The sequence below is a fragment of the Psammomys obesus genome, unplaced genomic scaffold, assembly GCF_907164565.1.
Source record: "Psammomys obesus unplaced genomic scaffold, mPsaObe1.curated_primary_1811, whole genome shotgun sequence".
In the NCBI taxonomy this organism is placed as follows: Eukaryota; Metazoa; Chordata; class Mammalia; order Rodentia; family Muridae; genus Psammomys; species Psammomys obesus.
The window spans coordinates 7056768-7072185 of NW_026593286.1; the positions used below are offsets into that span (position 1 = coordinate 7056768).

At 49.9% G+C, this 15418-nt stretch overlaps 1 protein-coding gene across 4 annotated transcripts in view; it reads right to left on the reverse strand.

The window, feature by feature from the left end:
* Positions 1–4863: 4863 nt before the first annotated feature.
* Positions 4864–15418, reverse strand: part of Armc9 (armadillo repeat containing 9) — a 127051-nt gene continuing 116496 nt past the window's right edge. For 3 of the 4 annotated variants that reach the window (XM_055616768.1, XM_055616767.1, XM_055616766.1), the window contains exons 24-25: positions 6045–6217; positions 4864–4962 (exon numbers count right to left, since the gene is read on the reverse strand). In XM_055616768.1, coding sequence (XP_055472743.1) covers positions 4940–4962; positions 6045–6217 — 196 coding nt within the window. In that variant the 3' untranslated portion in view covers positions 4864–4939. Of the gene's footprint in view, positions 4963–6044; positions 6218–11585; positions 11683–15418 lie in introns of those variants that run through there. The other variant, XM_055616770.1, reaches the window with a different exon arrangement.

Sequence of the window (15418 nt, forward strand, 5' to 3'; positions counted from 1 at the left end):
TCTATCTATCTATCTATCTATCTATCTATCTATCTATCTATCTATCTATCTATGAGTTTTCGTCTGCTGTCTCGTCTGTGTGCCATGTGTGTGCTCAGTGTCCCAGAGGTCAGAAGAGGGTGTTGGATCCACTGAAACTGGAGTTACAGATGTTTATGGGACACCATGTGGGCACAGGGAATGGAAACCAGGTCCTCCACAAGTGCTGTGAGTGCTCCTAACTACTGAGCCAACTCTCCAGCCCCTTCCTCAGTTTCTAATAGAACAGAATCCCCTCTCCACCTCCCTGGAAACTCTTTTTTTTTTAAAAAAAAGTTTTTATTACTTGTGTGTGAGAGAGAGGGAGAGAAAGAGAGAGAGAGAGAGAGGGAGAGAGAAGGACAGAAAGGGAGAAAGAGGGAGAGCTAAGAGGAGAGAGGAAGAGATAGAGAGTGTCTGTGGAGGCCAGAAGCCGGTACTGGACCCCTTAGAGGTGGATTATAAGCTGTTGTGAGCCTCCTGATGTGGAAACCTAACTCAGGCCCTCTGGAAGTGGCAAGTGCTAAGCTATCTCTCAGCTCCTGGGACATTTCCTCTTTAACAACCCTGCCCCCTTCTGTATGTGTAGGTGCATACATGTTTATGTGTGTGAGTGTAAGTGTTCACGTCTGTGTATATTCATAGGCTAGTGTATATCTTCCAGTGTTTACTGTTGTCTGTACATACTGATATTTTGTTTGTGACGGGGTCTCACTATGTAGTCCTGGGTGACCTAGAACTCACTATATAAACCAGGTGGGTCTTGAACTCACAGAGATCTGTCTGCCTCTAGCACCCAATGGCTAAAAGTGAGCCACAAAGTCTTGCTTTTTTTTTTTTTTCCAGCTGAGACAAGTCTCTCTCGGCCTGGAGCATGCCAAGTAGGAGAGGCAAACCTGGCCTCCCTGTGCTGGGATTATATGCTTTCTGCCACTGTTCCTGGTATTTCTGCATGGGTTCTGGGGCTCACATTCAGGTCCTCACACTTGTGGGACTTTATGAATGTATTGATCTCTCAGCCTGCCTCTTCTTTTTCACACTGTTTTTTTTCTTAATTAACTTATTTTTATGTACATTTGGTGTTTGGCACACACACACACACACACACACACACACACACACACACATGAGGGAGTCAAATCCACTGGAATTTGAGTTACAGACCTGCCACGTGGGTGCTGGATTTGAACCAGGGTCCTCCCGGAAGAGGAGCCCGTGTTCTTAATCACTGAGCCATCTCTCCAGGCCCCTACACTTTGGTTCTTTTTGCTTCCTTCTCTTCTACTCTCCTTCCAGATCCCATGCTCTCCCCGGCCTCACCTGACACCTCAAGGAGAGGGCTTGGTAGGACCCAATAGGCCTAACTTTTTCAAATCTGCCCATAGTTCCCCCTGCAGTGGGGGTCTGGTGGGGACTGCCGCCATTTGCAAAGGCCAGGAATACTTCTTAGGTGAACAGCAACTTGAGGGAGTGGGACAGTGTCTCCATGCTCCCAAACAGTAGGGAGGCCATGTCACAGTGGGAAGAATGACCCTGACAGGTTCAGGTCTGTCAGACTGGGTAGGTGTGGGCACTTCTAGGTGGCAGCTGGTCAGTGATGCCCTCTGCCCAGGCCTGTATCTGTGACCTCTCATACTGACTCAGGCTTTGGGCATGTGACCTGCTTTGGTCCTTGGGAGAACAGGAGAGAGTCAAAGAGTTACTGTTTGACCTCGAGGGGCAGTGGGAACCCCAAGGTTACTGTGAGCATGCCCAGCCACACTGCCGGGAGAGGAAGCATCACTAGAGAACTGAGGGCCTGGCCAGATATGAGTTAAGTCCCTGATCGCACATGCACAATCCAGCCAGCCCCGCTAAGTTCAGAGGATGACCCAAGCCCAGCCCTGGCTGCTGACCCACACATTTGTAAAGCAAAGAAACGGTTGTTTGGGAAATGGTTTGTTATATGCAAACCACATGTCACACTCGATACAATGAAGAGCACTGAGTGAGATTAAAATGATCAGGCAAACAGGAACAGCCACCCAAGCCATAGGGTATACTGTCAGGAAGGCTGGAAGGGCCTGAAGGATTCCCCCCCCAAACCCCACCCCAATCTTGAGTCAGGATTAAAGGAAGTGAAACATTCACATTCACTCAAAATTCGAGGGAGAACCTGAAACCTCAGGGATTGAGAGAAAACTTGCCGTATTTTAAAAAGTCAAGTAAGGAAACAATTATTTTATAAATGAACTTTTATGGTAACAAAGGTCATTTTAATAGGGCTGGAAAGCAAGCAGTGACATACAAGTGCCGGGGCAGACTTGCTTTTATTTCTTTATTAAAAAGTTTGGGCTGGGCACAAACTTTTAAAAAGTGTGAACACTTTTAATCCCAACACTGAGGAGGTAGAGGCAGGCAGATCTCTGCATTGGAGGCCAGCCAGGGCTACACAGTGACACCCTATTTCAAAACAACAAAACAAATTACATTTTAACCTTTCTTCTTCCTCTTCTCCTCTTTTTTTTTTCCTTTCTTGAGGCGGGATCTCAATGTGCTGTCTAAGTGGCCTACTGAGTGCCTGGGGCTTCATTTGTATTTTTAGTTAGTTCTGATTCATCCTGCCTGGTCCTTAAAATCTCCATGGCAGAACAACTTCTTCCTGCCTATTCAAGCCATTTCCTGACACATGTTGATTTGAATTTAAAAATGAGATCAGGTTGGTACACACCCTATTAAAAATAGGTCTATTTCTAGTTTCAGTTTTTCAGTGAACAAGTGTGTGCTGGGGACAGCCCTTGTGACTGTGGTAAGAGGCCAGGGTAAGGTTTACTTCTGCAGAGAACGATTCACACCCTGCTTGAGCTCTCAGCACGACTACCTTTCCTTCCCCCCAAACGACCAGATGAGCAGCCTGACTTGCACTCAGCTGTGGGCTTGAGAGAATGACAGCTGTTGCTGAGATGATGATGCTTCCTGGCCCAGGTGTCTGCTCTTCCACCAGGCAGGGAAAGGCTGTGCCAGGCACTGGCACCGTGGAATCTTGGGGGTGTTGGCTGGTGGGGTGGAGTGCCTTCTTTGTGAGGCGCCTCTGCGGTTCATTCCCAGGTTTCATCAGAGCGACTTCACTGCAGAGCCCTTTCTTCTCCACACTGCTGTATTGCACTTCAGGCACCCTTACTTTGGCCCTCTGTAGGCAGAGCTAGGAGGTCAGTGGGAGCTAGGCCTAAGCTTAGCTCATAGGCTTCCTTCTCAAGAGTCGAGAGGGAGGCATATATTTCTAGAATGATGGGCATGTGACTGCCAGGGCTAGGGATGGAGACCTTTCTAAGGCCTTTAAAACTGTACAGAGGTCAGGCATGGTGGTGCAGCCTGTAATCCCAGCACCTGGGGAAGGCTGAGGCAGGCCAGTCTCTGGAAATTCAGAGGCAGCCTGGTTTACAAAGTGAGTCCAGGACAGCCAAGGCTACACAGAGAAACCCTGTTTCAAAAAATGAAATAAATGAACAAATGTATAAAGAGGAGCTGGTGAAATGGCTCAGTGGTTAAGAACATCTGTTGCTCTTGCAGAAGACCTGGGTTTTATGTGGAGGCTTACAACTGCCTATAACTCCAGTGTAAGGGCTTCTGAAACCTTCTGGCCCCCATGGACACCAGGCACACATGAGCACATACAAAGATGCAGGCAAAGCACTCATACACATAAAATGAAGAAAAAAAAAAAAAGCAGAAACCCAAACAGCTGTCTGAGGAAGCCCGAGTATACTCGATACACTTGATCACACCATACTCTTTTGAGTCTTGAGCTGGAGAAATGGCTCAGCAGTTAAGAGCAGTGACTGCTCTTCCAGAGGACCCGGGTTCAATTCCCAGCACCCACACGGCAGTTCATCACTGTCTGTAACCCTAGTTCCAGGGGGGGTCTGATGCCCTCACGCAGACATACAGGCATATAGGCAAAACAACAATGAACATAAATAAAAACAAATAAATAATTTTTAAAAAGGTCTCATGTAGCCCAGGTTGGCCTCAGACTATGGAGCACAGGATGACCCTCCCCATGCTGAATGACAGGCGAGTGATTTCTGTGGCGCGCAGGGCTTCCTGCGCCCTGGGCAAGCGCTGTTCCCTGAGAGCATCCCTGGGTACACAGCATATTTTTGTCTTTAAATTTATTTCGTTTTAGGACTTTGCAAACCACATGAACACCGTGACCACATCCTCCCCTGTGCCCTTAATTACATCACCCGCAACTTGACCTTCCCGATGCTGTGACCCCTTGATACAGTTCCGCATATTGTGGCTCCTCCCAACCATAAAATTACTTTTGTTGTCACTTCACCACTGTAATCTTGCATAGTAGTGAAAATATCTGACCTGTAGGATATCCTGTATGCCACCCTGTCATTTGACCCCCAAGGGGTCGTGACCCATGGGTTGAGAACCACTTGTTTAGAGGCAGCTAACGCTCATGTCTCGAGAATCAGGCCCCCTGCCCTCCTTACTCGCAGTCTGGATGACACCGGCTTGCTGGTGTGGCTTCCTGTCTAGCCTGGAACCTGTGAGGGCCAGGGAAGCCGAATCTGGAATTTGCCATGCCCTGGTGCCAAGGCAGTGTCTTGAGCTCAAAGGTTACCCCCTTTTTCTCCTCTGGGTGCACAGGGCGAGAAGGGAACTACCTCTCACCAGGAGGGCAATCAGGGCCTCTCCCACCCCTCTTCCCATGTCTCAGTCTGAGGAGATGAGGCCTGCATAGCGGGGCTTCGACAGCTTCACTCCTGGGCAGCCTGGAGGGCTGGCACTCCGGGGATACTCAGCCATGCAGGACCTTGGAGACAAGGGTCTCTCACATCCATCACTCGCAGCGGCTGCCTGGTAGAGAATCGGAAGCCCATGGGTCCTCAGACAATGTGGTGGTGACAGCTTGGGAAGGAAGCCATCTTCACTTCCTGTAGGACTGGCTGCCTGTACAGGAGAAGCCAGAGCTGCACGACGGTGCCAAGCGCCTCCTGCCCAGAACCCCTCTACTCCATACAATCCCTTCTCTCAGTCTGCCCTTGTGCAAACAGAATAAGGAGAACTTTCCCCTCCCAGGTCCTGGCTCCGTGGCCCGCCCAGGTCTTTCCTCACAGGAAGCAGGCTGCCTGGTCGGTTTGGTCAGCGTGCCTGCCTCCTGGCAATAAGCTCCCTGTTTGCTGAGTCCATGGGACATATGGAATCCACCACTCGGACTCTGTACACCGCACTTGGGCTGTGTGGTGGTACCGGACATGGAGTATGGGTAGCTACCAGCCACAGGGCGTTACTGTGGTGATGATTATCAGCTGAGGCTCCCCAACCCTGTACGACCTGGAAATAGGGCAGGGTCAGAAAGAGCCAACTGCTTTCCTCCTGGCCAGGCCTTCCCATGGCCCCTTGGCATTGCTTCCAGGCCTGGGAGGAAGCAGCCTGACCTGAACCTCCACTTCACCTTTTCCAGAGAGAATAGGGAGAGCCTATGGTGGCTTAGCCATGGCCCATTACCTGGACAGAATGCCAGGGCCTGGCCAGGGAGGGGCAGTGACAGCAGTGTCTGTACCAGAGCTGGTAACTGTGCACAGCTCGCCATCCTTACTCTGTACTTTGTTCTCCTTGTAAGTAAAGCCCTTTGGAAAGATCCACCAGCTGGGGTGGAGATCAGCCAACTGGCTGAGGCTGAAAGAGGGTGGGTTTGAGCAGATGCCTCTCACCAGAAGGCAGATCTGAGTTCTAGACCAACCTTACCCAGGCTGGCCTTTGAAAGGCCCCCAGATGTGGGCATCTTATTTCTAAGGGATACGACCTTCAGGGTGTCATTCTGCCAGCTTATATACTAGCTGCTGGCCGAAGAGCAATGAATAAACAGGAAAGGTTAATAAAGGACAGGGGCAGAGGAAGCCGTTGGGAAGGGCCCTGGTCCTGCAGAGAAAGGAAAGTGCCTTTCCCATTTGCCTGGGCACAAAGAGTTCATGGTCCCAAATACAGGAGGCCCTTCCTCTGAGATCCCCAGCAAGGTGCAGGCTGCTTACTCTGCGGGCCCCTTGTGGAGGATGCCGTGGAAGCCGGGCGGCTGGCCTGTTGCGGGCCACTCGAGGAGAACTGAGGGGCCATAGACAGTGCTTTTGCCTTGAGTGGGTTCATCTCCACGGCCTTTGGAGTGCCAGGCTTCCAGGGCTTGTTGGTGAAGGCTGATGTGAAGTCCCTAGGAGAAAAAAAAAATACGTACAATCTAGCGTCACAGCCTTTTTTTTCTTGGGGGCGGGGAAGAGGGGGTTGTTTTTTTGAGACGGGGTTCTCTGTGCAACACCCCTAGAACTTACTCTGTAGACCAGGCTGGCCTCCAAACTCACAGAAATCCACCTGCCTCTGCCTCCTGAGTGCTAGGATTAAAGGCATATGCTGCCATACCAGGCTTTTTTTTTTTTGTAAACATTATTATTTATTTACATGTACATGCGTGTATGTTCATTTTTACTCGTGTGTATGTTCATTTAAGTACACGTACCTGAAGTTAGGGGCATCCCTTGGAGCTGGAGTTACAAGCAGTTGTGAGCTGTCTAATGTGGGTGCCGGGAATTGAACTCAGGTCCTGTGCAAGAACAAATCATGTTCTTAGCCAATGAGCCATCTCTCCAGCCCCTAGAGTCACAAGAACTAAATAAAAAGTCAGGAATGGGAATTGTAAAAGGAGGGAAGCCACTATCACCTTGAGCCCTGACATATTACAGGCAAGGAGGAACATAATGAAGAAATAACATTAAGGGCTTAACAGGATGGGGAAGGAGCACAGGGCCTGGGAGAATACTGACAATTAATTGATTTGATTTTCTGAGGTAGGGTCTCACTATATAGCCCTGGCTGACCTTGAATTTGCTATGTAGACCAGGATGACCTGGAACTCAGAGAGATCCTGTGGCTCTGCCTCTCCAGTGCTGGGGCCAAAGGTGTGTGTGCGTGTGTGTATATTTTATATAAATATAATATATATATATATATATTTTTTTTTTTTTTTTTTTTGAGGAAACACAGAGCACATGTGGAGGTCAGAGGACAACTTGCAGGAGTTGGTTCCTCCGTTCTACCATCCTGGGGGTAAGATGCAGGCCAGCGGGAGGCCTGGCAGCAGTGTCTTCATCCACATAGCCATCTCACCAGCCCACAGCTGGTGAGAGTTTACATTGCGCCAGCAGGGAGGTGTTGGATGCAGAACCACGGCCCCTAGGAGGGTCTGGACCACACTCCTGAATCCAGCAGCACATTGTTGTAGGAGGGTTGTCAGAGTGTAGGCCCTGGCAGCCCTAACAGGGGAGACTCCGTCAGTTGTCCTCAGTAGGGCTACTAAAGGTCTGAGCAAGCAGGGCGCAGTGGAGCCTGCCTGTAATCCCAGCACTCAGGGAAGCAGAGGCAGGCGGATCTCTGTGAATTCAAGTCCAGCCTGGTCTACAAAGTGAGTCCAGGACAACCAAGGCTACACAGAGAAACCCTGTCTCGAAAAACAAACAAACAAACAAACAAACAAAACAAAACAAGAAGGTACGAGCAATAGTGAAAAGCAAAGAAAGGGAGTTTATTCAGGGTGGCCGCAGTAGGGGGGGGACAAAAAAAAGCCACCGTGGACACCTCAAGCCCCGAGCCCGTCTACAGGGTCCTGCAGTGCTTAGCTTTAAACAGAGGATGAGAGGGTGACACAGCTAAGCAGACCTGGCCAAGGAGTGGCCCTGTCCATCACTGACTCATCACTGTCAGCTGCCGTCTCTCTGGCAAGGCGGTCTGAAGGCTGTCAGAACTGTACGCTCTCTCTTCCCGGGAGAAATACTAATTCGTTGGGGACCACTGTCACAATAGTCTGGAAGACACAAGTGTCTCTTAACGTAATATTTTAAAATGGGGCTGGAGAGATGGGCATGTGCACACACAAACAAACAAACAAATTAAGTAGATAAATGTGAAAAATAAAGATCTCCCCGTCAGTGGCTGATGGCACAAGCGCGGCTATCTGAACGATTGGCTTATCCTAAAGGGTTGGGAATGCTTGTTAGGTCACCTGGCAGGCAAGAGTAGTTACGGCAAAGTGGTTGTAGTCAGCCAGGCGGGGTCCCGGCATCCTTGAGGAGAGAGGAAAGCCCCTGTGCTAAGGAAGACAGGCAACCCCCAAAAACAGGCAAAAGGCAAGGAGACCATTTTCCAGGGCAGAGGAGTACACGCGGCGGACACACTTGGAAGGGCCTGGCGTCAGACCTCCTCCCAGAACGGGCAGACTGACACGGTCGCCCAGCTTCTCACAATGCTTGCTTGTGCAGCACACGGAAACTGACGTTAGGAGTGGTGGCCAGGGAATGGCCTGGTGATGCTGCACTCTCCAACAGTCCTGCGACACAGCAGTTGCAGACGGAGGGTCCAAAGTTCAGGAGCCTTCCTGAGGTCACCTGCGTCACGGGCAGGCAGTGACGCCAGGAGCTGAGAACAGTCGCTCTCCAGCTGTCTCCCACCAATTCCTCACAGCTCACTGTTGTCAGGGCAGCACTTTTGGGGGCTGGGTTCCCCTGCCTCCCAGGAATGGGCTGGGGTAGGAATTAGTGCTCCCTGCCCATCCTGTCCAGCAGTCACAGGTGGTGATGCGCTCAACTCGGCTTTCTCTCCTTGAGAGCCTGGCTCTCGTTACATACCAAAGTGTCCGTTCTCCTGTGTCTACAGTAGTGAAGCCCCAGGCCCATCACTCACGTGGTCACCATTAGATGAACTGGGCTCCACCAGCTTCCACGCAGGTGTAAGACAAGCCACAGGTGGCTCGTCTTCCCTCTCCTAAGTGGGTGCCTTAGAGTGTGAGGTGCATGTGGTTTGTGTATCCTGATGGGTTTGAGCTTGCTAATGGGGGAGCCTAAGCTGGCATAGGGATGGTGAGAGGCTGCAGCCCTCCTTCCCCCACCCTGCCCCCTTCCCACCCCCTCCCCAGCAATGACCCATATGCTCCCTGCTGAGGAGGCCCAGGACCATAGAGAGCATGACGCATTCGTCCTAGAGAGGCCCAGGGCCTGCTCTGCCCTGCTCTGGCTGGTGGGTGCACTAGCAAGTCCTCTGACAGATGGGAAGCTTCTCCATCTGTAAAATGTTTAAACATGGGGTCTGGAGAGGTGGCCCAGCGGTTAAGAGCACCTCTTGCAGAGGACCTGAGTTCAGTTCTCAGCATCCATGTTGGGCATAACTACCTGTCCCTCCAGCTCCACGGGATTTGACACCTCTAGCTTTCTTGAGCATCTGGACTCCCATGGGCACTTACATATGGTTACACACACACAATCAAAAACAGTAACAGAGCCAGGAGTGGCGGCACACGGCTTTATCTCAGCACTCAGGAGACAGAGGCAAGTAGGTCTTTTTGAGTTTGTGGTCAGCCTGGAACATATTCAGGCCAGCCAAGCCTACACAGTGAGACCCTGTCTTAAAAAAAAAGCTTAAACAACATCAAGGTTGCATTATAAGCACCCCATAAGTGAGGGTTATGATTCTAGGGGTTTCTTAGGAGGAAGCTGTGGCCTTAATTTTCTGTTTGTTTGTTTTAAGGTGTATTTATCTATTATGTATGCAATGTTCTGTTTGCATGTACACCTTCACACCAGAAGAGGGCACCAGATCTTATTACGGATGGTTGTGAGCCACCATGTGGTTGCTGGGAATTGAACTCAGGACGTCTGGAGGAGCAGTCAGTGCTCTTAACCTCTGAGCCATCTCTCCAGCCTGTTTGCTTGTTTTTTTGAGACAGAGTTTCTTTGTATAGCCTTGGCTGTCCTGGACTCACTTTGTTGAGCAGGCTGGGCTCAAACTCTGTCTCTGCCTCCCAGAGTGTTGGGATTACAGGTGTGTACCACCATGCCCGGCTCTTAATTTTCTTTTCAGTTTACGTCTACCTACCCACTTATATATCCATCTAGACATCGTGTCAGGAAGCCCAGGCTGCCCTCTAGCTTACTATATGTGGTTGAGGACAGTGACCTTCTGATTCTGCTGCCTTCACTGGTACTAGCGTGTATCCCCACGGCCAGTTTATATGGCAAACTCAGGGCTCTATGCATGCGAGGCAGACCCAGCCAGCTTCCACTGTGTACTCGTTTTCTTTATTTGAGACAGGGTCTGACTCTATAGCCCTGGCTAGCCTAGAACTTGATATATAGACCAGACTGGCCTTGAACTCACAGAGATTCTGTCTTTGTCCCCCTCCCAGAGTGCTGGGATTAAAGGAGTACACCACCACACCCTGACGGGTTCACATTAAATATACTGTTCTGACTTTGGTATTTTGTCACTGATACAACACTTAGTTTTTAAATTGTGGTAAAATACACATAACTTTCCAGTCAACCATCTGAAGGTATACTTCTATCTCATTCAGAGAAGGAATGACTATGAGGCAGTCAAAATTACTCATGTCGACAACCCTGAAACAAATGAATATTACAAATGAATATGAGCAACTGTGATTCCTGGCAATGGCAGAGGCAGGGCTAGCAGTGAGCTCCTGGACCTAACCTCAACCGAGTCCAGAGGCAGAGAGGCCAGGTGGCAAGTCTGGGGCCCGTCCTCACTGGCTGCTGAGGCTGGCCAGTATTGGCACTCTGGCTGAGCCTGTGAGGTCATGCAAGTGGGATTTGAGTTTCCACAGTGAACTAGGATTAAAGCAGATGACCCTACTGAATGGAGCAGGAATTTATCTGCTGGAACTCAGCTAATTAACTGGTTGGAAGCCTGAATAAAGGGTAACCTTTCCCCGGGAGAAAGTACCTTTGCTAGCAGGCCGACTTTGGACTGCAGTGTTTCCCTGAATCACCTCCGTAGTTTGAATCCATCAAGCCTCTATAGTCACAGGAGCCCACGCCTAAAATCCCTCTCTAAATACACACATTGCTGTCTTTTGGAAGAGCCTTGACTCATGCTGTAGGAGCCACAGGACTCTGTCTTTGCTTAGCCGCACATGACCCTTCCTGGGTCAGGGAGAGGGAACCCTCAGGCAGGAGCTCCCTCTGGCTGGCTCTTCCCACTAGCATGGGCAGTGAGGATTATAGTCCTGCCCTGAGCACCTGGGAGCCAGCCCTGGGCTTGGTTAGACCTATCCCTCACAAGCCCTCCAAGTCTGGGTTGTTGCTGCAGGAGGAGCGTGTGTTGGCAAGGAACTGTCATCAGCTTCTGCAGGGTGATGGAAAGGGCACTGCCTCCGGCCCGCTGGCCCCAGGGTAGTGAGCTAGCTGCCCAGAGTCAGAGCTGGAGCCAAGGAATGGCCCTGCATGGACAGACAACAGCCAGGTTAGGGCACAGCAGAGTGGGAAGGCCGACAGGAAGTCCCGGGCACTCCCCGTGAAAGTCATTTGCTACAGAAAAAACCACATGGAAGTTTTGATGTGTGTGTCCATTGGAAAGTACCCCAAAGATAGGCAAGGGTTTATTAGGGTATCAGCTTATCAACGGGGCACTGTGTTGGCAGGGACGAGCAATACAAGATTGTGTCTTCACTTGTGTTTGGAATGCTGCTGAGTCACCCTCGCAGCTGAGCACCCCAGCTGAGGATCCCATGTCCTTCTCCGTACGCAGGAAGGCAGGAGAACGGTGCCTAGGGGCTGCTCTGAGCTCTCTGTTCACTAGGTTTGGACTCTTGGTTGCTTCTATACACACTTCATCCTGAGAATAATGAAATAGGGGAGATAGGTAGGTAACAGGAGAGAAGAAAATCCACCGGGTGAAGGCACATGGCTAGTGCGCACAAATACTGGGCTCTCCTGTCCCGCTATCCATGGCCTCTAGTCTAAAGTGTCACTTTTACCAGGATGTACTAAAACTGTATCTTGAAATGCCACATTATCTGGAGGGGACACATGTAGGAAAAAAATACACAAACTCTCTTCTCATATTTAAAAAGCTGCAGGAGAGAATGAGTCTCTTTTATCTGAAATGCTTGGGGCTAGAGGTACATTGGATTTAATTTTAAAACATTCTGGAATGTATGCATGGGTATAATGAACTATCTTGGGGACAGGATCCAAGTCCTTTTTAAAGGTAGGGTCTCAGCAGGTAGACTAGGCTGACCCTAACTCCCAGTCCACCTGCTTCTGCTTCCTGAGTGCTGGGGTCAAAAGTGAATGTTGCCAGTGCCTGGCCGTGTAGGATCCAGTCTCTCTCTCCCTTCCTATGTGTGTGTGTGTGTGTGTGTGTGTGTGTGTGTGTGTGTGTGTGTGTGTGTATGGGTGTGTGTGTGTATGCACCACATGTGTGCCTGGCCTCAGAGCCTGGAAGAGGCCGTGAGAATCCCTGGAGCTGGGGTTACAGGCTGTAGTGAATGGCTTGAGGTGGGTGCTGGCAACTAAAGCCAGGTCCTCTGTTCGAGCAGCGCAAAGTTCCCAGAACGAAGGCGCGTCTTTCACTGAACTTTCTACAAAGCTCCCTGACTGCTTAAAATGTCAGTGACTATGGAGAGGCTGAGGCGATGCAGGTCAAATAGTTTCTCTTGGGCTCTTTAGCCCTAGAAATAGCTCTTCCTTGCCCAACTTCACACCTAACCTAACATTCTAGACAAATAGATACAACTTTTGGAATGTATTGACAAAACCCTGGTTTCTGCCCACCACAGGGCTGAGTCATCAGACAGTATCTGAAGCCTACATGAGAGGTTTCCCTTTCGCCATAACCACCGCCTGTATGTTTCCACCAACGTACTTGAAAGGGGCCTTGGTTTAGGACTTTCTCTGTTCTGTTACTATAAAAACTACCATCAGACTGTTACCACCTTGGAACACTGAATTTGGGGTGACCTAAGTCTGGGTTTCTGGGCCGTGGCCACCGATATTTGGTTCTAAAATAAACTCTGTTCCCTTTGAGATGACCATTGTGCTTTAGTGTCACGAGCAACATGTCTTAATTACTGAGCCGTCTCCACAGTCCCAGGAGCACATCTTATTTCAAAAATTCATTTATGCCGTTGGGCATGGTGGCACACACCTTTAATCCCAGCACTAGAGAGGCAGAAATAGGCAGCTTTCTGTGAGTTCCAGGTCAGCCTGGTCTTCATAGTGAGTGTTAGGCTAGCCAAGGCTACATAGTGATACCCTATCTCAAAAACTCATTTATGCTTCATGTGTGCATTATATGAACATACACAACATGACCTGACTGTGACTGTATAGTTTGTAAAAACAGGAGCTTACCAGGCCTAGCGACACATTCCTATAACCTCAGCACTAGCGAGGCAGGAATTCCGCTGAGAGCTTGAGGCCAGCCTGGGCTACACTGTGAGATCTGTCTCAAAACAAAGAGCTAAACAAACAACAACAATAACAAAATAAAGAAACAAAATACTGAGTGTAGCTATGTAGTTGAAGCTAGCCTGGAACTCTCTCTTCTCTTTCTCTGTGTCTGTGTGTGTGCATGGTTTATATGTGTTTGCTCATGAATGCATGCAGGTGCATGTCCACCGGGAGGCTGGAAGATGAGAGTGGGTTTCCTGTTCGTCTCTCTCCCTCTTTAACCCAGACACAGAGCTTCTCACTGAACCTGGAGGTCACAGTTTTGGCTTTGCTGGATGGCTAGCAAGCTCCACCACTCCTGCCTTCTCCTCACCTCCCTGGCACTGGGGATCTGAACTCAGGTCCCTATGGTTGTGAGGTAAATGCTCTTGCCCTCTGAGCGACCTCTCCAGCTCCATGCTCAGCTCTCTTGGTCTTCCAGTCTCTGCCTCCTAAGTTCTGGGTCTGCAGACTCTGTTACTTGCATAGCAGAAATGATCACACTCTGCTTCAAATGGTACTTAATTTTTTTCTTAAAAAAAGCCAGATGTGGTTGGTGAGCACATCTGTGATCCTAGCAGTTGGGAGGCTGAAGCATCTGTAGCCCTGATATCAAAGCCAGCCTGGGCTAAACAGTGAGCTCCAAACCAGCCAGGGTTACACTGTAAGAACCTAAACAGAGGACTGAGAGACAGACCACCAGGTAAAGTACCCGTTATTCAAGTGTGACTGGACTTTGCATCCCTAGGACCCACATAAATGTGAATGCCAGGTAGTCATGGTGACCCGCCTATAATCAGGCCCTGTACACAGGAGGCGGGGATGGAAGTCCCGGAAGTGAGCTGTCAGAGTGCTCTGGGTTAAAACAAGACCCTGCCTCAACACACAAAGTGGGAACCAGTAAAGGAAACCACCCACCGGGGAAGACACATACACAAGAACATGCATACACACATGAACACACACCCCCTCGCCTGGTGCTGACACCCCCAAACCCAAACAAACCAACTTCTACTTACTAAAAAGTGTTCCAAAGTTTCAAATTCTGGATATCAGACTGGGTGTGGCCAGCCAGGAAGCAGCCAGTGTTCAATCCAAGGAACAATCAAGATCCCTGCAGTTGGCACTGAGTGTTAACTGGGGGCAGGCCTTGGCCCAAGTTCATCCTTCTTGCTTACTCTGTCCTTTAAAACACTTTCTTTATGTATTGTGTGTGTGGAGGTATGAAAACATGCGGCCCATGTGTGGAGGTCAATGGCAGTGTGTGGGAGTCAGCTCACTCCTACCATGTGGGTTTTGGGGCTCAAACTCAGGTCGTGAGGCTTGGTAGCAGGTGCTTATAATTCACTGGTCCACACGGCTGGTTCTATTTTGTCTTTGAAGTTAGGAACAGGTCTTGTTCGTAGCTCAGGCTGGCCTTGAATTTGCAGGCTGGTGCAATAAATGTATTTTTAAAGTCTGGCCATCAGTGTTTCCCCAGTGACTTGACACGAGGGATTTGAAGGAGCTGGCAGAAAGAAGACGATGGGGCTGTGAGATGGCTCAGCGGGTGAAGGTGCTTGAGGCTCAAGCTTGGTGACCTGAGATCAATCCTCAGAAGCTACACAATGGCAGATGGTAGGAACTAACTCTGCAAAGCCGTCCCTTGACTTTTAAACGTGTACGGTGGCACGTGTCCCAGCCCCACATCACCCATATGTACAAACTAAAAATGATTTTTTAAAAAAGTTTTTCCATGGAAGCGGAAGAGGGAACAGTGAGGTTTGAACTTTATTTCTGGTTTCCCCAAAAGCAATCTAATAGCAAGCCTAGGTGCTGGAAGCTACTGGAAAGATGCCTGCATGGCAACTGTGTCCAAATGCCCCAGGAGCTGGGCCAATGGAGCAGCGCTGCCATTCAGTGTCTGCAGGGCTATGGCGGCCCAGACACCCCACTCTTCTGGGATGAGGTACTGTCCCTCCCCTAGAGACGAAGACAAACGCTCTCTTCGAAGGTTACATAGGAACCATGCTCTGCCCGCCTCCTACACACCCATCTCACATGCTTTCTGATACACACAGCGGAACACAGTGGCAGCCAACCCTCTGTGCAACCTCTGAGACGGTGGGGCTCAGCTGTGGCTGTTTGACAGCACAGCT